The sequence below is a fragment of the Boleophthalmus pectinirostris genome, unplaced genomic scaffold (genome assembly GCF_026225935.1).
Source record: "Boleophthalmus pectinirostris isolate CB_2022bp ecotype Guang Dong unplaced genomic scaffold, ASM2622593v1 HiC_scaffold_13, whole genome shotgun sequence".
Classification (NCBI taxonomy): domain Eukaryota; kingdom Metazoa; phylum Chordata; class Actinopteri; order Gobiiformes; family Gobiidae; genus Boleophthalmus; species Boleophthalmus pectinirostris.
The window spans coordinates 12914634-12941639 of record NW_026571036.1 but is presented as its reverse complement, the minus strand read 5'-3'; the positions used below and the strand labels follow the sequence as shown (position 1 = coordinate 12941639).

The window sequence follows — 27006 nt, the reverse complement described above, 5'->3', positions numbered from 1 at the left end:
TCTTGGAATTCAATCAATTTCAACAAGTCCTTCTATATAAACCTCCAAAATATTGTTAATAAAAGACAGAAGAAAATGAGAAAAACACCTTTAAAAATGGCCTTCAAATTTACAATGTTCCAAAAAAAGAAAAAAAGTCTCACTTTAAGAAAACCATGTGAGTTTCCTCATTCACACATACCTTTGAATTACTTTAGATAAATTCAGTAGATTCCACTTTTCATTGAGCCAGATCAGCTTCCTCCTCTCCTTTGGCCAGCAGTGAAAACCAGCTCTGTTTCTGAGAAGAAGATACTGATCGGGATAAGCAGAGTTTACATTCATGCCTCTTATCTTTTTGAGGATTCACTGTTGGAGCGTGTCAACATTTCCTGATCTGCAGCCTTATCTTTATGTGTCTCAACTTTTGTTTTTCCAACAGAGGGGCAGGTAACTTCATACCACTGGTAGATTTATTTAATGTGCCTTACACCATTACACTATTTTCTGATCTATATTATAAGGTCAATTCCTCAGCAAAAAAAGCATAACCAGACTTCAGTATTTTGTTTCATTCACACGTTTAACACCCAAACCCTGTACATTTAGGTTGAGCTTTTCTCTCAAACAGTTGTTGCAATGTCATGTGGTAATACAGGAAGTGCTCCACTGTGTTTTTAAACTACATACATCTTCACTAGAATAATTTGGAGTATTCCAGATCTACTGAACAAAAGGTAAAATGGTAGTTTTTAACCTGAAAACCACCACTAGATAACATGACAAGGTGGAACAAAGCATTTTGAGCTTTGAAGATCCAAACTAATAAACCGGTTTACTCAAACATATGTGAATGAAACAAAACACAACTACAGGTATGGTTTTTGAGGAGGTAACACCATTGTAACACAGTTTAAAGTTCATGAGATGCCATTTTGTGTAGGACCTTCAAACAAAAGTAAGGAGTGAGTGGAAGTAACATCAGGGAATCCCCAGGTTTGACCACCCCAAATTTAAGACTTTTTTAAGACCACTTAAATTAAAATTAAGACCAACATCGCACCTATAATGCGGGCAAAAAACACCAGATCAAATTCTAATAATGACCAACCAACTACTACATAAGAGTCACTGTGGATTAAATCTACACTTCCCCACGATCCATCCAACGTCTTCCTCCACTCTACTGATGTTTACTCATTGTCGCCGACGCCAGAAACCGAAGTATTGTTTGCGCAAACTAGAGTTTACAAAAGAATAGGCTAATGAAATGAAAGACCTTTGTGAAAAAAATAAGACTTGGACGACATACTTTAAGACTTTTGAAGTACTTAATTTAGGAACATGAAATTTAAGACTTTTAAGACCCCACGGCTACCGTGAACATTGACAAAAACAAACCCCAGTCATGCAGCAAAGGAAGAAAACACTGGACTTCATATAGTATAGTAGTAATGGTAGTGATCTTAAAGACATAAAAATAAAAGTAGTGAGTGAGTCATCTTTTATGCACAGGTTTGAAGAACTGGTCTGATAATAAGTAAAGGCGAGTGTTTGTACGGTACAATAGTGGAATGAGGATAATCCTGCAGAATCAAAACAAAAGAAGCCATTCACAAAGTTGGTGTGGGAGGGCGAAGAAGTACCAAAGCATGAAGCACTTTGTCATTAAACTCAATTGAATACAGTTAAAGGCTCATTATATAACTTATCTCATACATGCAAGTCTCTACAGTGACATTGCTTTGTCTAGAATGTCCAACGGTACAGCATTAAACTTATCTATCAAGCTTTTATTCAATTGTTTTTATTGACACAAGTGCCTGGAAAAACATGCTTGCTTCTCCACAGATTGTGATGGTGGCATGGCCTACTTGACCTTAAGTTTAATGGCTTACAGTGGAACATTTAAAGTCAACAATAACATCTCCGAGGGCATAAGCAGGTGGCAGAAAATATAGCGTACTCATAGGGAAATCTGTCCTCTGCATTTGACCCATCCTTCAGTGTTGCCGGGAAGATCTGTCAGGGAAAAAAAAGGGACAATGCAACCCCGAGGGACCCAGATCTTGTACATGTACCTGATCAGAAGAGTACCTAGCTGAAAACAAGGAAAAAATACATTTATACAGTACCGTGCCAACAACAACAGTGAGCATATTTCACAATAGGTAACACCCAAAAGCTCCCTTTGTCATCGGTATATCCAGGTTGAATTAAGTCCTTTTGAGTTTGCGTTAGTCTAAGGCTTTAGCAGTCGCCTGGTAATCAGGAGGTTACGGGTTCAAGCCCACCTACTCTAGATATATACTGCTGTTGTGAACCATTGTGGAGAGAAGGAAGGGCATCTGATGTAAAAAAAAAAATAAAAATAGGGAGAAAATACAGTATTATTGTCTATGACTATGAGAAAAACACATAATAATTACTTCTTTGTTTGTATTGTTAAATATTGTCTTTGTGTATGTGTGTGTAATGTGTAAGCAGCTCTCGAGGTCAAAGTAAGTTCACCGTGTACTGTCTGCAGCTAATTATAAAGCGTGTTATTGTCTGATGATGAGGAAGTGCGTGGTTAGAATGCTAGTTGTTATTAGTGTGATGGCAAAACTCTACTCTGAAAGTTGTGAAAAGCAATTATAAACTCTTCGTAGTGAATAATTAGGATTTTAGGAATGCATAAAGAAAGTGAGGAATAACTTTGGACTGCTGCAAACTGTTTAAAATGAACTAGGTTTTCTGTTTTATTCACATTTTTTAAAGTATAAAAATCAGGTATATTTATTTAGCAATACACTTAGTCACTGTTCATAAGCATATATACTAAAGAGCTGAATAACCACCAGCATGCATACCAATGACCAGTTATCTAGGTCATCTGTTATCTATCAACTGTTATGTAAACTGAAGTAGTATCCTGTTACACAAGAATCAAAATAGAAATCGATTTTTCATTTTGGGCTTTTGACCCCTTTTTATTGAAACGTAATGTAGTTTAATCCAACACAGACAGTGCACATGCAAATTATCATATGGAACTACTGCAAATGTGTAAATGTTTGTCATGAAAGTCGAATGTTGACATGTAATAAATAAATATAGACGATACTAAAACACTGCCCACAATCGGTTTACACAAATTTAAAACAAAGATTCGCAAAAGATTTCAAAACGTTTTCAAAAATATAAAAAATAAAATCATCATAAGACACAGATAAATTAAATCACAAACATATTAATGCTTTTACAGTATTTTTTTTTTTTCCAGGTATTATGTGTAGAAATCCTATTAGACTATTCTGTTGAACTGCTATGGATTATCACAGCCAAAACAGACCATTTTTTCTGTTCTGATTTATTTATTTTTCAAATATATTTTCCATAGTTTTACTTATTTTTTTTAAGCCAAAGACTAGATTTGTGGTAAAATTTATCATTTGTAGCATAAATTATAATTTAAGTTAGTTCAAAATTGATTAAAAAAATACTTATTATATTATATTTTTACTGATACTGATATTTAATTTGAACTTTATTTTGAAAGCTTTAATTCATCTGCTGGTTGGCTGCATGCTATAACGAAAAGAATTTCAACCTTGGAGATATAAAAGCAATTTCTTTTCTTCTTAAAGTACGCAGTGCAATTTGAAATAGTACATTTTTAGAATTCTACACATAACTACACCTTGAATAGAGATATGTCATAAATTGGGCACAAAAGAAGTCTCTACAGCATGGCCACGACGGTTCATTTTCAAAATTTTAAAATGTGAAAAATGGACAATTGTATGTATTTATGTGCCTGAGAGATGGAGGTAGCAGTGTCCAAACTGGGCTCAGCATTAAATCAGCAAGGACAACAATGACATAGGCTTTAACATGGACATTTCTCCTGTATTAACATAAGGGGGGTATGGCTTTTTATAGTGGCACAACCAAACTACAAATCAATATCAAAAGACAGTAGTTTTACCAATACATTTTAGCTAAGATATGTATTCAACCATGATAGCTCTTGCTCAACTATGAGATAGAAAATATAATATTTGGATTACATATTCAGCCATAGCAATGCACTCATGTTGCTAGCTAGTGATGCTATACTGTATATGGATTTAGCTTCCTGTTTATAGGCGCCATTTTGAGGACTTTTCACTATATAAAAGTTAACTTGTGATTCAATTGTGTAAAAAGTTAAAATGTTTATGTAGAAAATATTAATAATAATGATAACCTGTTTTGATTACACAGCATACGTTTAGCTATGTACACATGTAGCTAGCTAGTGTCGCTATTCACAGGTTTAGCTTCTTGTTTATAGGTGCAATTTTGATGACTTTTCACTTTTCAAAAACTTAACTTGTGGCTCTAATTGTGTAAAAAATTTAAAGGTTTATGTAGGAAGTAATAATAATAATAATGATGATAACCTGTTTTGATTACATAGCATATGTTTAGCTATGTACTCATGTAGCTATTCAAAGGATCAGCTTCCTGTTTATAGGCACCATTTTGAGGACTTTTCACTATTCAGAAATTTAACTTGTGGTTCGAAAAGTGTAAAAAATTTAAAGGTTTATGTAGAAAATATGAATAATAATGATCATCTGTTTCGATTACATAGCAAACGTTTAGCTATGCAATCATGTCGCTATCCACAGGTTCAGCTTCCTGTTTATAGGCACCATTTTGAGTACCTTTCACCATTTAAAAGAGAATTTATGGTGCATATTTAATGAAGACAGAAATGATAACCTGTTTTAATTACATACAAGGTTGTGGCAATGTCTTATAATGTTGCTAGCTAGTAATGCTACCATAGACTGTATAAAGAAGTGGACTGAGGGAGTGTTACGTCAAACAGCGTTCGACTCCAGTCAAATGAAGCTCACTGAGGTTTGCCGTTATTGGAGCGAATTCGGATCCAGGTCCATATTAGGAATAGGAATTTATTTACTGAGAAAATAGCAAAATAAAAACACCAGGATCATGTAGAGCGGGTTAATACGAACATTTTAAGACCAAAATGATGAAGCTCACTGCAGCAGTTATAAAGAAAGTGGTGGCAATTTTTCAATGTAAGTAAGTTGGAAACAGTCGATGGAGCCGGAAGCATGCCCATGCTCACTTCCTATTTGGAAAACGGGTTAATATGTCCATTTATATATACAGTCTATGGATGCTGCTCATTGAGTTCAGCTTCCTGTTTAGTTTAGAGGCACAGTTTTGAGTACGTTTACCATTCAAAAGTTCAAATATTTTATCTTGATTTGTTAATCGCTGTGGCATTGATGCAGATTTTGATCACTCACAGATAGGGCTGCGGAAATGGCATTGTAGTTAAATCTTGCGTGTGTGTAAACTGCAACAACAGCAGATTCTAATGACATGTTGCACGTACACAACCAAACCTCCTCTTGTTCATTCATTTAGTGCCATTGAACAATAAGTAAAAGTTAAAACTAGCCTAACCTGAACGACTACAATGGTGTTGATTTCATTTGACAATCTGTGATCGTCTGGCCCAGATCCAGCCTGTTTTACAAGAGCGAGAAATGCGTTACTCCTCTGAGCCACGCGAACAGCCACTGCAAACTGTCATTTTAGGCTATTATGCCTACTGACAATTCAACGAAAGAAAATTACGCAACTGAAAACTGACTAACTACTGGAGACTCCATATCACTTTCAGCAAATCAGAACGTGGCATCTCTCTCTAGTTGGCGCATAAAGTTTAAGACTGATAGTGTTGTCACGATACTAAAATGTCTTGATTTTTAACATAATTTCGAAACTAGGGAATAGACTTGATACTCAAAACTGATTCCAATACCACAATGATAACAAAAAACACTTTATTTAGATAACAGAATGTGATTTTTTACATTAAATTGTACTTTCTTTTATAATATCATGTGGCCTTGTATCTGTGTAATCCCTCAGTCGTCCATGGGCGTATACGAGTCTATGTGTCCTGATACAGCTCAAGATCATTCTTAAACTATTCAAAAAAGGTTAATTTCGGTCCAATGAATGTGACTTTTTAGTATCAATACCTGCTCAAATATATAGTTTCTATACTAGTTTTACTATCGATTAGTATCCAAGTTCCGATAGTTTTTGACAACCCTTTTATTTTATAAGTTCCTAAACATATAACTGGAAAAAATAGATAAGACTATAGCTTCATTCATAGAAAAATGTGGCACAAAAAGCAAGACATAATCAAGTATTTTAATGTTAATTCCTAATACCTTAATTTGAGCACCAGTTCCAGACCATATATCAATGTATAGGTTTGATTACACAATTTTAAAATATTGGCACTATAGATTACAAGCTACAAATGCTTATTTTGAGTTTTATTTTATACAGGATTTTAATAATAGGTTTAAGCGGGCGCATAGTAGTTAATTCCATGCATAATTATTGCACTATTTCATATTATGTACTTCGTCCAAGGCCCTAAAAACACAGTTAGCATTGGCGCTGTAGGTTTAGAAGAATAAATTTTGTGCGTTTTCTATAATTCACAGCTGATGTTGAACAGTAGCTGGTGTCATATTTAAAATCTAAAAGTACTATTCTATATAAATGGATAAGTTGAGTTTGATTCAAGCAACGTTATCTAAAACAAATATGTCTGCAACTAGCTTTAGCGATGCGGGATGCTAACGTGATTTCATTTCAGATTTAGGCCAAAGTGCTAAAAAAAAGTACAACATCATACAACATTAGTCAAATAAAAACAAATCTATAAATGCTGAACGAATGAAAATGGAAATTCTAAGTTTTTGAATTTTCTTTTTTTTTTTCTACTTTGGGCAAGAGTCCAACATATTTTTGCGGTTTTGATTGTCAAACTGATTGCAAACATAAAGGTGCACCACGTAACATTTCTAATGAAGAGTTCGCCACCTGCTTGTCTCCATGGAAATATTATTGCTTTGTCTAGAATGTTCTACAGGATAAGTTAAACCTCTATCATTGGTTACAGCACTACTCTACATTACAGTTCAGATCTGTGGAGAGTCGCTCCATTCACAGAAGGAACTAGGGATGTAAAAATAACCGAAATATTATGATATCGTATCGTCTCAAAATAATATCGTGGGCTGTCACAATATATCAAATTACAAGTTCCTTTGCTTAAACGCGTTGTTTTATAGTAGCAACATCTTATAAACATTGGAAACTACATATTCCGTGATTCATTTCAGTGCAAACATCATGAAGAAATATGTTTTTTACTTGAATTCTTGGGATTATGATGGAAATAATTCACACCAAAATCTTGTCAAGGTATTTTAAAAGCAAAAAAGTGGTCAATCTACAGTTATAACAGCCTGTCCAAAATATTGCAATAAATATCGTACCGTGAGATGATAATATCGTACAGAGAGATTTGGATATCGTTACATCCCTAAAAGGAACTATAGTGTTTTTGAGCAATAGAAACACCTGTAATGAATAAATGCTAGGTGGAAATGTTTAAAGTCATATCATGAAACATTCCAGGCAAAGCAATAACATCTCCATAGAGACAAACAGAAAAGTTACGCAGTGCACCTTCGACTAAATACAGGCTAATGGTCAAATATTTTTACTAGAATTTTCACAAGAATGCCCACACAGAATGACTACTACTCTAGAGTGAATACTAAATGTAGTTCTTTTGATAAATACTGTAGTAGCCAAAATGAATTTCGATGCTTTAGCTGTTTCTCGGTTGCATATTTCCAATGCCATCTACACTAAGGAACTTAATGTATGTTTATGTTATGATTATAGAAACTACAAGCCCTTAGTAGATACAATGACAGCACAGGATTGCCTACAGCTGGTTCACATCACATTCAGAAATGCAGCCTGAACGTGGACTATGTGTTTGGACCTGAGAAAAATCTTAGTTTAGTTAGTAATCTCAAAGTAAAGGCCATTATAAAGTAGATAGATGACTGTTTCAAATAGATGATCGTGGGAGAGAACCGTACTTGAATCGTAGGATGTTGATAATAATAATAATACTATGGGAGTTTTGTGCAATATGGACTTAAAATTAAACTTTTTTTTGTTTGTGGTTTTTGCATTGCTGGTTTTACATTTTAAAAAGAATCACTTCAGCTAGTTGCTTTGTATAACCTAAAAATCTAGCCACAAGAGCCAGGATACTCTTTGAGCTAGCCCCAAACCCAGATAAGGGAAAAACAGCTAACCAATCCAATTTCCTTCAAGTTACAAATAAATACAAATGGCTTATTCAGTTAAGCAAATAAAATTAAAACAAGCTATGGCAATATTCATATGACAGAAAAGACAGAACAAAGATGTGTGATAGGAAATAGGCCCCTGCACCACACTTCATATTGTAGACTTTAGAGATAATTGTACATCAATAAGTTACAACTGGAAAATCAGGTCAGTTGTTCAATTTTATTCAACTTTGTATGTACTTTATGAACGTTTCTGAATTCTGAATAGTGAATTACACTTCTTAATACATCGGTAGACAGCTATTAGCCTTAAATCTCCAGCCAAGGTGAATAAATAAATTAAATATATAAAGCTTTTTCTGAACATTAATTTTGATATTATTATTTTTCATTATTACAAACTTAATTTTGATATCAAGGAATTCACTCAATACTCAATATCAATTACCGATACTACAATGAAGATTTAAAAATGCTCCATTTTTAGTAATAAAATGTAATTTTCAAATATAAATGAATAGTACTTTCTTTATTTTAGCATGAGGTTTTGCTCTGGTATTTGCTCTGATAAAGCTTAAAATCATACTAAAACTGTTCAAGAAAGCTCAAATTTTCCTAATTTTTTTACAGCATTAATACTTGCTCAAATAAGTCTCTGTAGTTTCGATATGCGTTTAGTTTTTCGATACTTTTAACAACCCTAGTGCACTATAAACACTATTATTATTATCAGAATGAATTGGTCATCGGCTTCTCTAGATTCCATTATATAGTAAAACCCAGAATGATCAATTTCAAATAATTATGGTACTAACCAGTGCCTTTCGTGCTTCTATAAGACTGAATTTGAGTTTCTACCTTTAAGCCATAATTACCAAAATAAAAATAAAAATCAAAAACGTTACATTTGTTGTAGTCTCCTGATGCAAACTGTATTCAAAAGCCTTACAGTACAAAGTGTGGTGAAGGGGACATATATGTGCTAGACCAGTGATTGGCTCTTCATCGATTCATTGATTCATAAAACGGTATAAAGATGGACAGAATAAATACTGTTAGACGTTAGTGGAGATCTTATACCTGGGGGCCATGTTATTGTGGAACCACATAAAACTAAAGATGACGCCCATGGTCTTGGGTATACGCTCATTGTAGGCGAATGTCATGGCTTCGTGTAGGGGGATTTTGACCACCTCGATCAGCTCTCCCTCTTTAGGCTCCCCTCCTCCAGCGCTCACACGGTTATCATCGGACACTTCGGCATAAAACATGGTCTGCTTGGAGCCGGTTACACCCACGCCCGACCTAAAGGAAGACAACTCAAGGTTAGCGCTGTTATTCTTTATTATCTGCATCTTACGGTATGTTAAAGGCATGTAAGAGGCATTCAAAGTGCTTTATTGCAAGGAATCATGCACCCATTCCCACACACATTTGCAGATATACTGGGGATGAGGTAAGTTAAATGTCTTACCCAAGGACACAACAACAGTATTTAGTATTTGTCTGTGGGAGCTGGGATCGCATTGCCAACCTGTGGGTCAATGGATCAGACTGCTCTACTAAAAGCAGGATTTGAACCGCCAACCTTTGGATCAGTGGACAAACACTCAACTGTCAACCCCTGAAAAGTCATCATTAGTGGATGAGGGATGGAGGGGGGAGGGGGTTATAATGGCAGAGTGGTTAGCGCTTCAGTCTGGCTTTCAAACTTTGTGCATATTCACTGAAATGCCACTGTCCTGTCGATTTGAGCTACCCATTGATTTGAGCTACCTAACGCTACTGCACATGCGCACAACCCCCAAACGCTGTTACAGTTTAAATGCCATCAATTTGAGCTCCTGATTTTACAATAGGAAATTCACACTGTAGTCGATGATATTTATTTAAAATAAAGATTTTTGTGTTTCCAGTAATTTCTTTCTCTTATATAGTGGAAGCCTTATTTGATAGAAGATACAGGCCTGTCGAAACGAGCTACCACTACCCCAAATCATACAAATGAGTGAATAATGGTGATTCTACAGCGGGAGCATTACTTGATTGGCCTGTCGATATGTGCTACCTTTAGTTGGGGCCTTACTTGAGCATAATATGACTGTTGAAATGAACTACCTACGCATTCTCATATAATTTAGTTTAAATTGTACATAACCAAGATATAAAGTGTGATCACTGTGTGCAAACAGCATCAAACCCGCTGTCTCTATTCTAAAGAAATATGTTGTAAAACTGGGGAGGTTAGCTTTATTGGATCTATACAACTGTACATGGAAAAATGTAAGGTTGCTTGTTTCAATGAGGTAGTGTGTATCGATAGATGTCACTGTCAATTTAGGCTGCGGGTAGCTCATTTCGACAGGGCAACACCTTAATACCACTTTATAGAATGCCCAAACTAGCAAGCTCTCAGGGGCTAAGCAGGGTTGGGCCTGGTTAGTACTTGGATGGGAGACCACTGAGAATACAAGGTGCTATAGTGGAAGAGCAGGGGCTATAGTACATACTATTGTTGTGTCCTTGGGCAAGACACTTCACTCACCATGTCTCCAGTGTTGTTGTGTGCTAGTGTATGAATGAGATGCATTGTGTGAGAGGGAATGCAGTACATACCTATACCAAAAATATAATATTAGTCAATTAGAGGGATGTAACCATAACCGAAATATCGAAATATCGTGATATCGTATTGTCAGAACTCTCACTATATATCGTGGTCCGTCACAATATATCAAATTGTCAAGGTGTTTCACTTAAAAGTATTAAAAAAGAGGGAACTGCACAGACCATGATCCATTACTTACTTTACTAAGACTGGTCAATGTATTTAAAAAGGAAAAAATCGCCTATCTACAGTTCTGTTAACCTCTCCAAAATATCATAATAATTATCGTACCGTGAGAGGCATATCGTGATATCGTACCGTGAGATTTGGATATCGGTACATCCCTAGTGAATTATATATTAAATCAGATACAAAGTTTAAAGATAATGGAGATCGTAGTAGCTAAGTCGCAAAGTTTTGTTATGTCAGTGAGCAAGACACTTCACCCACTTTGCCTACGTATGAATGTGGTATGTGAGTGAAAGATTGGAGGCCAGATTAACAGTTTAGCAGTTTATTTTTGAAATAAACTGCACAGCCCTGTATCCTATATGCATTAGTAATAAGTCCTGAAACACCATTAAAAAAAAAGATAAGCATCATTGTATGTACCTGCTAATATGACGTAAAAGAGAAAACAAAACTTACCTTGAATACACTAGAAAATGATACTGATAAATACTACAAATGAGGCAGTAAATGTACATCTCCACACACACACCCACACGTTGTTACAGTTCTCCAATAGAAACTGTCACGACCTGCCTGCTCCTCTGCTCCTGTCTTGCCTCACAGCTCATAGGGGGCATATGGGTTAAAATGATACTGCTATTAAACGGAATGTTCCCGCACATAGCAGCCATCCAAGACAACACCAACACAAGCGGAGGAGGCGACGGAGTCAAATCAAAGCAGCCCACGGAAGTCCATCACTCTTGCATCTGTCCAGGTGGGATTTGGGTTCAATGGGGGCAGACACTATGTAACCCAGTGCTGTGTCTATGGCAGGTAATAATAATATGCTGACAAAGATGGATGGTCCCCAAGAGTGCCTTTATATAACCTCTCCTCTCTGGTCTGAGCAGGAGGATGCCTTAAGGTGACATGTACTTCTGTTTTGTGGAGTTAGTAAGAGAAGACTTGTCAAATTGTAAAAACAGGTAAGACTAAAATGGGATAATTATTAGTAGTTTTTGAATTTTTCTAAAATGGTCCCTTTGTTCTTATTGTTCACAGACAAGTTCAAGACAAGGGTTTTATTCCAAATGCACTACTCAATGAATGCCATTTGTTTGGGTAGACTGGTTTATTACCAATTTGGAAATAAGTATAATTCATAATCCCTGTTCAGTATTTCTATCACAACATGCAAGAAATGTCCATATGTCTTTTGTCTCCTTGTTTCCTGTTTAAATAGCACTTTTCACCACTCAAAGATATAACTTTTTTAGTTTTGAATTGCTATCTGCCATGCCAGTACTACTAATTTTGGTCACTTTCAAAGTCATGGATACTAAAAAAGTATCCTAATTGTATCCTAATCTCTTGGTAGAGATGAAACTAAACATTGTTTAATCGTCATTATTGATACTGCATTACTTGTACCAGTGGGCAATACAGTTCACTTAGGTTGCATTTATAAATGTGCCAGTGTGACTAGGCCTGTCACGATAAATTCTAAAGTACAATATGCTGATGCTCATAGAAGTGATTTATTCAAACGTTTATGGCTGAAATCTTATCATATAGTCAATATATGAATAATCAGGAATTTCCCAGTAGTGCAAATAAAGCGTAGCCAGGCCGGCGCCACCTAGTACCTCCGCTCAATTTCATTTCTCTCCAGTGACAAGGTCAGGAATCGGAATACACTACACGGTTTGCAAGAAGCCTAGAAGTTGTAGACCGCAGACCAGCCAATCAGCGAAGAGCTCTGAAGTCGGCAATTACTTGGACACCACTGAGCGTTCCAGCGCATTACATATGTCATGACTAGGGCTGGGCGATATGGATCAAAAAATATATCTCGATATATTTTGCTATATCTCGATATACGATATATATCTCCATATATGTACAAGAAAAAATAACCCCCTAAAACTGAAAACTGCAAAAACAAATGTGCCAGTTCCACAAGGTCTTATTTTAATAGATCCATGTTATTATCCAGCAGTAAGGAGCTCTGAGGTTTAATCCCACAATCCACTGCAGATCAAACCCAACGATTCCAAACACCATTGTACAAGTGACACTGCAGCAGATTATTAATTAAAATCTTCTGCATAAATAAACTTTACAATATATAAAGCATAATGACTATAGAGCCACATCAGACCGTTTGCGATAATAATGTGTTTAATGCAGTTTTGCGCACGTGTGTTTACATTTTACAGAAACAAAATTTAAGCGCATGGCTCATTTGCATAAACAGCGCCCTTCTCATGCAGCTCAGCTCGTTTAGCTTCTTTCGGGATAAAGGACGCAACTCGGTGGAATATGAGGATGTGCTGCTGATGTTCTTGTCTGTAAATGGTGGAAAAGGTTCGTGGTGCTTGAAGCTTTTCACTGGCACCAACTTTCGGCGTTCAGGGCGGTAGTGAGGAGTGAAGGAGATACGAGCGAACAAAATCAGGGAGGCGGGGGTGCGCGGGCGACGAGAGAGAAGACAAACAAGCGAAGCGGCGAAATCTAAATTGAATATAAGCATTATATCGATATATACGATATGTCAGAATTCATATCGAGTTTAAAAACTATCTCGATATATTTAAAATATCGATATATCGTCCACCCCTAGTCATGACCAAATAGCAGCGATTGGTTGAATAAAAAAAGTATCCGCCTACTGTCGAGTGAACAAATCCTAATGCTGTGAGTTCAGACGGTTTTCATGAAGTGAAACCGGTTGATGAATCAGGCTAAATAAAGTGTACACATGATACATATATACAGACCCTCCAAAAATGATTGGTCTAACTTTCATATACTGAATGATAAGTCAATATAGTAATTATCATGACAGGCCTATGTGTGACTAGTCTAATAGGTACTACTTGTCAAATTAAACAATGACTTTGAGTGACCATAAAAGTCCACCATTTTGGCAGCCCCACCTGTAAGAAGTGATCTTCTTGAGTTTGGATGCAGGAACATCGTAGCCACACTCCTCCAGGACCTCCTGCCGAGCGATTTCCTCCAGGGACAGGTCGGGTTTGTCCACCAGGCCTGCACACAGCTCGTAGGTGACCCCCGCACAGGCAGGAGGCCACTCAGAGCTGCCCTCCCCAGCACTGGAAGCCCCCTCCTGGGCTTCAGACGCCTCAGCTTCCCCCTCCTCTTTCTTCTCTGCTGCTGCGGCTGCTGCTGCTTTGGCCGACTGGGACTTGCCTCTTTCCCACTCGCACATGTACACAGCTGCAGGGGGAAAAGAGGGATTTTTAATGCTGAATGAGTATTAATAACTTTGACTGATAACAAGACTGGGAGAGCAGCATTACACCAGGAACCAGGACCATAGTGCATGTAGTTTTGGGGTTATAAATTTCATGGCCTTTCTGTCTTGAAGGCCATCTTAAGAACTTTTGCACATTCAAATGTAATAATATCAGCATGATTATAATTATTAATTGCTATGGCAACTGTCCCATTTTTTTTTTTATACTGGCAAATGTAATTGCTAGATGTTGCTCGCTGTGTCATTGCGTTAATGTACCTGTAAAAATAACACATTAACATTGTGAAGAGTCCAAGCTGTCAGAAGAGGTATAACTTGTCTGGGTGTGATGTCAATCATATTTACAAAAATTTAGCCAACAGTCTACTGTGTTTTTTGTTACGGTTGTTTAAAAAGCTGCTACATTTACTGTACAAGCCCACATTCTTAAAAGGACCTATATTATACAAAACAGATTTTAAGCCATGTTACAATGCTATTACCTCCTCAAAAAATAACCCCGAATTATCTTTTGTTAACTCAGGTAACAAAAGTAACTCTTAATAACTCTTAATTATTAGTTTCAAAAGCTCAAAATGCTCTGTTCCACTTTGTGATGTTGTGACGTCATCATTTTCAAGTTAACATCTACCTTTTACCTTTTGTTTAGGAGAAATGTGCAATTCCAGGGCTGAAATGATCCACATTATTCTAGTGAAGATGCATGGGGTTTGAAAACACAGTGGAGCACTTCCTGTATTACATCACAAGGTGGAAGAGAATGTTTTTCTGATTAAGACTTCAGCCTAAATATGCAGGATTTGGGTGTTAAACATGTGTGAATGAAACAAAACACAAGTCCAAGTATGTTTGTGATGATGAAAAAACATAACATAGATCAGAAAATATTGTAATATTGGCCCTTAAAATTCAAGCCTTGATTTCCATTCACTAAAAGTAGAGACTAATAATTAATTTTCTGTTATCGTGACAATCTGGATCTAAATCGAAAGCTTGAGAGCATGTAGACTACAAACGTCCTTACAACATTACAATGCTGTTTATTCCAATGTAACAATGCAGCCTCAGAAATAGAGCACCAGAGAAATGGATGAACTTCACATAACAGGCTAACCTCTTTTGTTAGGAGACGCCAGGGACTGCACCACGTCACTCTCAGCTAAATACAAGGAAGTCTGGCTATTGATACACATTTTCCCAGCTCTTTTCTCTTTGCTGTTGATAATGAAAATTTCTTTAAGTTAAAAAATAGACATGAAAAACAATGGCATTTATAGGATGTGTGAAAGAATGCATAGCCCTTCCTGTGAAAGCCATTGGTGACACTGAACATTAGACAGCCATAAAACAGGGAGTTTCATGGAGTAGAAATATAACACATGATTGAAACTTGAAATGTTTACGATGCAAATCAAGCAACTTCAACTCAGTCCTACCTGATCCATCAAAATAATAAATTCAAGATGTTATGCAAGGTTTAGTTTCTTGGAAAAGTAGAAAGATGTTTTTGTGCAGAGTAGAAAAGACTGTGATAAAAAATGCCCTAACATTTTAAGTTTAAATTTAGATTTAAGTTAAATACTACATATTTACATATATAGAGAGATATATAGGGAAACCTACCTGGGCGAAATTGTTTGACAAGGACAAAACAGTGTGAGGTGGTGTTGAAGATCAGCACTGATACACTGAAAAGAGAAGAATAAAAACACACATGAATGGGAAGAGTTGGAGTATCTGGTGTAAAAAGTGAATGCAACATAGATACAATATATTTATGGCATTTCATAAATTACTTTTCTGTAAATTTTACATATAAATTGGACATTGTTGCTTCTTAACATTCTAAACATGTGGGTAACACTTCATAATGACTAAACCAATATGACTGAAACCATGAACAAAGACTCAAATCATTATGAACAAATAGTTTATCAAGAATGACTTAGCAACTACTCCTTTAAGGCTACATTTATAAGATGCAGTTCTGAACAGAAGATGCAAAAGTGGCATTGCATCTTCACTTTTTATTCCTCGTTTAAACAAGCATTTTTGTGAGGAAATCTGTGTGCATATGGGGACGCAAAAGTGTGTGGAATTTGATTGAGTATGCAAGCCAAGCGCTTAGGTGGTGACGCTAGGTGCTGATGTATGGGACGTAAACAGGTACGCGACCTGAGCAGATCTAACCAGAGTTTTGCGTCTTGGACAGTGTAGACAGAAATGCTACGGTGGAGTGTATTCAACTTTTCCACTGTGGAGGGTGGTTTCAGTTTTTTGTGTTTTTAAGCTCCAAAAACGCCGTCACCGTCTAAACGAAAAGCACTTCCGATAAAATATTTTATTGTTTTTACCCGCAAGCATTCTCGTGTGAACAGGCCCCAATACCCGTTAAAGAAATTACACTGCTGTGCTGTAATGAGGGCACTCACTTCTAGCTCTGTCCTTGCTATATTGGCATATGTTATCAGAGGTATAATACTCCCTACAACAATACTATGACAATGTCTTAAGGGCTCATGTCCAAGGGTGCTGGGTCCTATACCGATGGCAAACATTTTGTGCATTAAAACTCCAGCGTCTTTTCTTTCAACTCTCGGACTACTACAATTCTACAACTACAACAACCCCACCCCTAACACATTAATTGGGTAGTAACCAGTCATTCTTAATTAATTATTTCTTCATTATTCTTGGTTATTATAAAGAGGTAGCAATAGGATCAATATTTGTAAAATCCTTACCATTCCTATAATTATTAAATGCTAATATAAAAACAGTGAAAAGTATTGCCCCTAAGCCTGGCCCACAGGTAGTCTCTGTGCTGTGTGGCTGTATGCTCGTGGGGACTTGTTGGGAAAGAGGAAGCGTCTGAGGCGGCAGGAAGCCCAGCCCGGCTTTCCCATGCTCACAGGGAACCAGGAAGTGCACATTACCAATGCGGGGCCTACGCGCTGATAACTACTGCCACTTTAGATATTTACAGTACAATAGGTATTCTCAAGTGACAGCGGCGGTTTTATCATTTCGATTGTTTATTTTATCAGGAGTCCATGGCTAATCAACCTCTTCTGCATGTAAACTCATTATAATCAATTGCTATGCGTGTACACTGTGTTCTTATTGTTGTGGGACGTGTCTGGTAGTAGCTGAATGAGACAGATTTTTAAGTACAAAATTAGCTGACAAATGAATATTACCTTTAGCCTTGGCGGTAAATAAAGCGTATTGTGATCTGATCCTGAATCTGTCATTTACGTGAGTGCTGCTTTATAACACTTTGAACCACCTATTTTTCCTCACTCAGTCTGTGCAAGGCTCCGAGTGAGTGACAGGTGTTTTGAATTCTCATAAGCAGCAGATGGCTTAATGGCAAGATACTAAACGCATAAATCAGGCTTGTCCAAACTATGGCCCATGAGCCAAATGCGGCCCTCAGACAAGGATCTTAGCATGAATAAAGACTGATGGGTCATTCTAACGTGTTAATCATGCATATATTTCAATTCTTCACTGTATTCAGCACCAGTCTACAGCGCTTGATCAGCCCTCTGCTTCGTCTGTGATTATATATGTAGTCCTTGATGAAAAAGGTTTGGACACCCCTGGCATATATCATATTAAAGTTCCTGTATTATGCAAACCTGACTCGTGAGCTTTTAGCCATGTTATGTTGTTGTTACCTCATCAAAAACATACTCAAAGTTGTATTTCGTTTCATTCACACATGTTTGAGTAACACTTTATTAGCCTGTCTTCATCTCCAAATCTCCAAATCCTCTGTACCTTTTACATTCTGTTTAATAGAGACAATACCAGAGGCTGAAATTATCCAGATTATTCTAGTGAAGGTGTGTGGAGTTTAAAAACACAGTGGAGCACTTCCTCTATTATCACATGACATCACAAGGTGGAACAGAGTGTTTTATGTTTGAGAGAAGTCTAAATACGCAGTGTTCGAGCATTAAACACAACTCTAAGTTTGTTTGTGAGGAGGAAACAACATTATAACATAGATCAAAAAATAGCCTAATGTGGGAGCTTAAAAATGCAAAAATTGTGATTTATAGGCTCAAAAATATCCTGATGTGATTTATTTAGCACATGCCCACCCTGACTTTGGCTGCTGTAAAGGTAAAGTATATTTAAGAGACTGCATTTGACCCATTCTTCAGTGCATTTGGGTGACCAAAATGCAGTGCGTGGACCCATTTCCATCGGATCCGTATCCATATTTGGAGCAAGGCTTGGTTAGGACCACCTAGCTGGAGTATTTAAGCCTATTATTGAGCATGTTGTAGTTGTAGCGTCAGTGGTGGTGATTCATGGGGAAAGTATGTAAAAATATTGTGGTTTACTATAGCCACAGTATTTAACTCATAATACAATATTATTTGTTGATACATTGTGTGGGGCTCAATGTACTTCAGAAATGACACTAAATTGGCGTGATTCAGTAGCAACTGGAACAAAAACTAAATGGTTAAAGAGGGGGTATTAAGCAAAGTGGACTGTTTAGAGCTTTCAACCATGTTAGATCTAGAAATCTCTCCCCAGGCACTATTCGAACCCTCTTTGCGGTTAGAAGTACGATCCTATCTTATGCTCAGCCCACAAGTTACATCACCCATGACAAGGCAATTTTCCATAAATGTACAAAAAGAAGGATACAAAACAGCACACTACAACGTCACAAACCTAATGCGAGGTACTGTTGTTTCATTAGAGGAAAGCACGACGATTGTAATGTGGAAGCGCTCTGAAGGGGGTGTGACAGTGTGACGAGCGAGGGCAGAGGGGGGAATCAGAACATCAGAAATGAAACTGAACATGTTAATATGCTGTCTTCTGCGAATATAGCATTTTCAAAACAATTAAAGGTAACATGGTGATTTAAATATGTGTTAGCAGTTAAAGGTGCATTGTGTAACTTTTCTGGTGGAGGGTCTGTCACCTGCTTGTTTGGATACCTCATTGCTCTGCCTGGATGTTCCACAGTATGACATTGAACAGTTTTACCTTACCATTTATACCATTTATTCAGTTAAAGATGATTTTATAGCACGAATACCTAAGAAAACAGGCATGGTGACTGTGAGCAGGGTTTCCTCTCCACAGATCTGACCTATAACCTGGGTCTGATTTGGCTTCCATGAAGATAAAAAAGGTTTAATACCATCCTGTAAAACATTCCAAACAAAGCAATAGTGCTTTCAGAGTTTACATCAGAAAAGTTAGACACAGAACACCTTCAAAATTGTGTTATTATTTGTGAAATGTGGTGCAATACTTCAGATATGCAACTTTTAAAGCATAAAAGATTGGTGATAAAGTTCACAGGAAGTAGAGTCACTATCACAAAACTGCAGGTTCACCTTGATCCGCCCGCTGTGTGGATGTAAACAGACACACACCTTTATACTTCTGTTGCAGCCATTTTTGTCCTACATTTGGTTAAAGGTGTTCGGGGTAGCCTTGGGTGTGGAGCCTGGTGGCTTATACTCGCACTCTGAGGACCTCAGGGACGGGCCTCCTGCTGGTGCCCAGAGTCAGGACTAAGCATGGGGAGTCAGTGTTTCAGGTTCACGCAGCTAAAACCAGTCTTCCTGAACATGTGAGACAGGCCTCTACTTTGACTCTGTTTAAATCCAGGCTCAAAACGGTTCTGTTTACCTTTGCATGTGACTTTTCATTCCGCACTCTTCTCTCTAATTAATGTAATTAATGTCTCTCTCTCTTTTTTAAATTTTAATCTTTAATTGTATGATGATTATTTACGTTTTGATTTGTTTTTATTGTGATTTTAATGTTTTTCTTATTCTGTAAAGCACTTTGAATTAATGTACGAATTGTGCTATACAAATAAACTCGCCTTGCCTTATAGTCAAGTGGCCTATGTGGCCTGATTATTCTTTGTGTGGAAGCTGTAGGGGAGGCCATACAGTTTTTTTTTAACCTTGTAAATGGGATATTTTGTACAATCTTCATTTGTGGAATCTGCATTTTTAATTAAACCCCATAAACAATATTAGTTTGGACACTGAATCTATCCGTTTTCACCTTAGACACATGAGTCGAGCTAAAGCCATGCCCTCACAGCTTTAGTGGCAAACTGTGGAGTTAAAACTGCCACTACAGCTTCAAAGTGGATTAACAGCGCAGTTTTGTGGACTGGATGTCATTATTTGTGGAGGACAATTTCTATGGATAATGTGGATGAGATGCTGCACTAAATTTACCACTTTACGAGAGGTGAGTAATGAAGTCTTCTCATTATTTTTGTCTGTATTTTGCATCGCTGTGTCTGTTAGAGGCCACACAAACAATATCCTACATGTGTCATTAGTAGGCTTATGAAAAAAGTGTGTCGGGGTCGAAACATAAATGTCTTAATTCCTGTCGGGATCGGGTAGGAATCGATCACTGCTCTGTCGGACGTAGGTTGGGATCGGACAGAAAAATTCGTCCCGATCCACACTCTAATACAGAGCAGTGGAACAGTGAAATGGGACAGAAACTGGCCTGGGGTTATTGTGCTCCCCTGAGGCTGTCTCTGCCTCTAGCCTGTCTGTTCCGCACCATTACTGCCTCCTGCTGTAAACGCCTCTAATGCTTAAACCAAGAAGCTAAGCGCACATCCAGGACCCTCCGGGACCCTTCACGGACCCTTCATGCGCCGTTTAGCCTGCTCCTCTACCAGTGGGGTCCTACACCAATACAGGGAAATCTGGGTTACAAATGTCATTCAGTTCAGGGTTAATTTAAAGATACTAAATTAGCAAGTGAGATTATAGTTTCTTCATCTGAAAAGGCACATACAAACCCTGTTTATTAGAAAAATGAGACACTAGTTTTAATTAAATGCATAATATAATTGATATCTGGTCTTTTCTAAATATTATACAAAATAAATCAATGTTTACAGATGATCTTTCTATAACATTTTTTATTTGATCATAACGCTCATTCTAACTTAATCAGAGTACAATAGTTGTACAATCCTCTTAATGAATACATATTTTTGTATACCAATGTGTCAATTACACTTTGACTATGTAACTTTTTGACTGATTTGATATATCACTCTTTTGCCTGGAATGTACCTAGAAAAACAGGCTGGGTCGCCTCTCCACAGATGTGACTAGTAACTTGGCCTGGTTTTGTCTCCATGATGACAGATAATAGGTTTAATGCCATACTGTGAAACATTACAGACAAAGCAAAACCATGTCCATGAAGAAAAGCATTTGATGGACCATCCACCAGAAAAGTTACCCAATGAATCTTTAAGGTAGAAATGTGGCTGCTGTGTCCTGTCCTTCAAGAATCCAGAAGGGTGCTGTTAGCATGCTAGTTGACTAGCACTAGCACAACTTCTGAAAATTGTGAAAAGCACTTATAAACTCATCACAGTGAATAATTAGGATGCTAGAAATGCATTAGGTAAATGAGAAATAAGTCTGGACCACTACAAACTGTTTAAAATGAACTACTGTAATTTCTGGACTACTGAGTGCAAATGAATATAAGCCGCATCAACTAAATTGTAAAAGAAAATATAGGTGGAACCTGTCTATAAGCCGCAGGTGTCCACACCTTCAAGAACATTTTCAAGTTCAGGCCATCTGCTTTTATTGCCTTTGAAAGCTTTTGTCGTCTTTTTGCATTTAGTTAGTTTATTTAGTTGCATCCCCGTCTCTCCCAGCGCTCTACGGGGCATGACTCCTGCAGAAAGAGCTGTTGTCCTGTCTGTATCATGTCAGTGTTTCATAAAAGTTCAGCAGATTTCCAGCGTTCCCGGAGACAAGGCTAGTTGTATCGATCAGGTATGGGTGAATGTCCAGCTACTGAAATCTGAGCCATTTTTTCTTGTTTACGCACTCCCCTGCATTTAACAAATATGGGTCATAAAGATGTATCACACTCACCAATGTTAGTTTAGCAACTTACTTTATCACATGGCGATAAACTGTTTTACTGTGGTAAAAACAGTGCTAACACTGCAGCTTCATGTTAACCGCACAGACAGTGGTGCTTTCTGCACTTAGGCTGTGTGCATCTGCTGTGTTGCCAAACCATAGACCGTATATATATGTATAGACAATGTGCCAAACAAAGAATCCATCCATATATTCGCCACATCATTGTATAAGCCGCAGGGTTCCGAGTGTGAGAAAAAAGCAGCGGTTTATAGTCCGGAAATTACAGTAGTTCTGTTTTTCACATTTTGACAACAGTAAAAATCAGGTACAGAGCCTTTAATGTGTTTTTTTGTCACAAGCCTGCATGGGAAGGACGGAAGTTAAAATGATAATACTAATTTGTCTATACACTAACAAAACATGGTCTTTGTCTGGTACAACAAAGCAGCCCAATACTTATCCCGGTATTTACAGAATCCATTATTACATCCAAAATTGTTATTTCCTCTCACCTCATCTGTCTTTTGCATTTTTACCCCTTTGCTTCCGAACGTGACAAGCCCGGGGCGTCCAAATAAAACCCGCTGAGAAGAAAATGTTATGGGCACTTGAACAGAAATGCAAAACAAAGCTGGGGCTCTGTTCAATGCAGGCAGATGTGGCATAACACAGGTTGCCTTGAGGACGTTCCCGTGAGGATCTCTGTGTTAAAGACCCATGCATGGGGTTTACTGCTTTTGTCTCGGTGGGACTATTTTTCACTGGGTGCCCGGTCTGGGTCAGAGCAAGAGGAAAGAGGGCCTGAATGACTGCAGACTCCTGGGTAAACGAGGGGAGAGGTAGTTTTTGACACTCAAGTGTGAGATATGTCCTAGAGCACCCACACTGGAGGCTAAAGTGCTTACAAGAAAAAAAAAGTGTATAGTAGTAGTAGTAATAGTTGTAGTAGTAGTAGTTTAAAGTGTGTGAGTTTACCTGTCGTGGGTCCGCATGTAGTCCCAGGATTTCTTTGTGCCATTCTGGAAAAGATAAGAAAAAACTTTAAGTATAAAAGCTGCGAGAATTTCAAAGTTACTGGCTCATAATAATGGCAACACAACATCTTAGCCTAATGTTAAAGGGGATATTTTATTTCTAAGGGGTATTAACTGCTTATATCACCATGTTACACTTTACTGTTTTGAAAAGGCTATATTTGCTAATGTTTAAAGTTTCAGTTTCTTTTTCTCCCCTTGCTCCCTGTGCTAAGTCACCCTCCCCTTCAGCACACTGCATCAGGTTTCTGAAGTGAAAGTGTATTGTTCTGTATTCTACTTTTGTATATTTATGGAAAATTGTCGTGTGGGAGCATGGATGACGTAGGCTTGTGGGCTGAGCACTGGACAGAATTGTACTGCTAACCGTAAAGAGGATTCGCTAAATTACTCAAACATGCATGGATGAAATATAAAACCTCTTCAGACATGTTTTGACTGGCTAAAGATGTCATCACAATGTTCTAAAGGTTTATAGTGTTCAACTAAGACAAAAGAAGATAAAATGTCCTTTTGAAATATGCCACTTTTTAGAGCAGAGGATAAATATAGCAGAATACAGTGCCTGCTCATAGGAGAGGACTGTCAACACAAGCAGCATTCACTAGAGCTCTAAGAAATGTTTAAAATATGTCACCAAGTGTAACTAAATTATGTTTTTATATTGCGGTGCTGTTGGTCTAACTTCAAATAAATGAATATTTTTATATATAATAAATTTGTTGGCAGGTGCATTTGCCTTTGAGTGATTGTTGCTGCTCTTTCCCCTGTCAAAGAAATATTTTGACACCAACTTAATGAGGGAAGGAACTTACATCATTACATGCATAATGTTCATTAATATGCGCTGTCCTAGATAATATCACATTCAAAGTTGTGGAATTTGTTCTTAATTTAATAATATTCTGTTTTTGAATTTTTTTCTAAGTCAAAAAATTATTTTTAGGTAATCTAAAATGCTTAATCAAGTATACAGTTGTTTAACACCAGATAATTGGAAGTCATACAGTGGGTTTTATGGTGTCAAAACTGTGATTTTAGATGCAGCATTAACATTTAAAAACATGCATAAACAGTTGCTATACAAGGCTTTTAGACAAAATAAAGAAGGTTGCATAGCATTGCCTCTAACATCCATCAGCCACACGTAGGTGTGAAATCACATTTGATTTCTATAATGGAGAGACGGAGGATCCAATTAGCTCCTTCACAAGCTGCTCATGTTTGAACGTGTTTGAATGGATATCTCCGCCCCACCCAGAGAAAACATCTGCAAAACAAAGGCCTCCGAGCAAGTAAATATGACAGGCATTGAGTTTGGTGCAACACTAAACCAACCCAGTTTCTATAACCATTCATGGCCTGATGCACAAATGCAGATATGGGCATTCAGCATAACATAAGATCGCATTGTCTCTGGGTGTTATTGCAGGTTGTCACGACGACCACCTGAAAATGTGCTAATCTAAATCTAAAATGCTTTCAAAGTGAACCCATATCATATCAGCTATAGGCTGAACTTGTCCCTCTCGAATTGGACAAAAGAAATTCAGTTACTGCTGTGTTGTTTTATAGCGATGGCATAGAATAACAAGTGCGAAGTAAACCAGTCAGACACAAGTCATGGGTGGTACTCACTTCCGTATTTTACAATACAAGTAAAACTGTGATCTGATACCGAGGCCACGCTGTATATATATAATGTATAATGTTGCCAAAGTTGGATATGCTGTGTCCCAGAATTACCTCCACCCCAACCCCCTGCACTGTGATCTTTGACAAGTATGCTCCAGACCACATTAAACCTCTATGAAGTGTGATACTGACAAAAAATTCAGATGATATTCCATATACAATAAGCCATACAACACTGCCGAAAATACAGTAGCAAAAGTAGTTAATCTTAGGCAGCTATGCATAACCTGCATTATCCACCAGACTTCATAAATCTTATACTTAAAGCCACAGTATGTAAGATTTTAGCCAAAAAATTTACTAAAATAAAAAACATGATTTATTCATTTTAAAAGTTTATATTGCTCTGGAAAGCACGTGTCCTTGCAGACTTGCATCTCCACAAACATGACTCTTATTTGGCCTGGAGGAAAGCATCCTTGTGCTTGTTTCCACGGAAATGTTGTTCTTTTGGCGATAATCCTCCACAGTTTGACATACATTTTCACTAGCTACATGAAGAAAATATTCTGAAGTATGGTCTTGACTTTGTATTTCCACAGAATCAGGCAGGTGATGTACCAAATCCAGAAAGTTACATATTGTGCCTTTAAATCTTTGTGAGCACTAAACAATAGGGATGTAACAATAATAGAAATATCATATTGTATTGTATGTAAGTTCCTTTGCTTAAATGCATGGTTATAAACACATGGAACTACATATCCCATGATTCATTTCAGCACAAACAACATAAAGTTAGATGTTTTTTACTTGAATTCTTGAGATTATGACAATAATTCACACCAAAATCTTGTCAGGGTATTTTAAAAGCAAAAAAGTTACCCATCTACAATTATATCAGCCTCTCCAAAATATTGCAATAAATATCGTACCGTGAGATGCATATCGTGATAATATTCGTACCGGGAGATTTGGATTTCGTTACAGCCCTACTAAACAAGCATTTCTGACAAAAATTGTAAATAAAATGGGTTAGATGATTTGCTTGTCACTGGCACAAAGTAGCCAGATTTTAGCTCATTAAACCCAACTAGCGAGATGGAGAGCAATAAAACATCGCTATGGTTACACAAATGAGAAAAATAATGACACTCAGTAGCCTAGCCAATAAGCAGTAGTTACCCTATGCATTAAACAAATCCATATTTAACCATTCCCCTCTCATATGTCTTATTATGGGATAAAGTCGGCCTACATATCTCACGCCTGAGGACTTGTGGCCTTGATTCCCATTTCGGCTACACCTCCTCCCTCTCCTCCCACCATAGCTCCAGACATCTTTAGCTGTATTCTTTCTTTTCTACTGCTCTCCATGCCTCCAGTACCACCCAGAAACAGAGGAGGCGAGGGGAGGGGGTGACACATTGGGCTAATTGCTACGATAACATCAAGCATATTAACGCTCCTGTTATGGCAACACCGATGTGAGCGGGGCCTGTGTCGCGGTGCCAGAGACGTACTCAAAACTATAACTTTCAGATCTGTATCAAGAACAAGTCAACTCAACACGGGAGCAATTTGTAAAGCTGGAAAAAGTGACAGTGTAATGGCAACAGTGATGGATGTTGGCAGTGGTTTGAGTACTTAAATTTATGTTTGTTTTACGCGACTGAATCCAAAGCCCATTTTGATGTGGGTTTAGACAAGGAGTTAGTCATGTTCCAGCGCCAATACGATTTTAACACCTTTAATGCGCTTTTATGCAGGAATGTGTATGACGTAAGGGGGGCAAATAAAACTCAGGAATGACATCTGAAGTAATCGCAACAATATTACCTCCCTCAACTTAGTTATTTGTTGTGTTGGCTCATGTGTGTAAGATCAGGAAATGTAAATATGCTTCTAACAGTTCGGATCATAGACTGTATAAAGAAGTGAACAAAGGGAGTGCGATGTTACCCGTAGTGTTCGTCTCCAGTCAAATGAAGCTCACCAAGGCTTGCGGTTATAAAGATTTAGAGATAAAGAAGCTAATTTGTTGTATATAAGGAATAGACATTTATTTGTGGATCAAACAGATATATAAAAACAACAGGATCCTGTATGTAGAGCAGGTTAATATGAACATTTTAAGACCAAAATGACGAGGCTCACTGCAGCA

The 27006-nt window shown here is 37.4% G+C and overlaps 1 protein-coding gene across 1 annotated transcript in view; it reads right to left on the bottom strand.

The window, feature by feature from the left end:
- Positions 1-2919: 2919 nt before the first annotated feature.
- nudt14 (nudix (nucleoside diphosphate linked moiety X)-type motif 14) overlaps positions 2920-27006 on the bottom strand; it is a 33696-nt gene continuing 9609 nt past the window's right edge. The window contains exons 2-5 of the mRNA XM_020920874.2: positions 23149-23192; positions 15875-15939; positions 13911-14211; positions 2920-9494 (exon numbers count right to left, since the gene is read on the bottom strand). Coding sequence (XP_020776533.2) covers positions 9245-9494; positions 13911-14211; positions 15875-15939; positions 23149-23192 — 660 coding nt within the window. The 3' untranslated portion in view covers positions 2920-9244. The remainder of the gene's footprint in view (positions 9495-13910; positions 14212-15874; positions 15940-23148; positions 23193-27006) is intronic.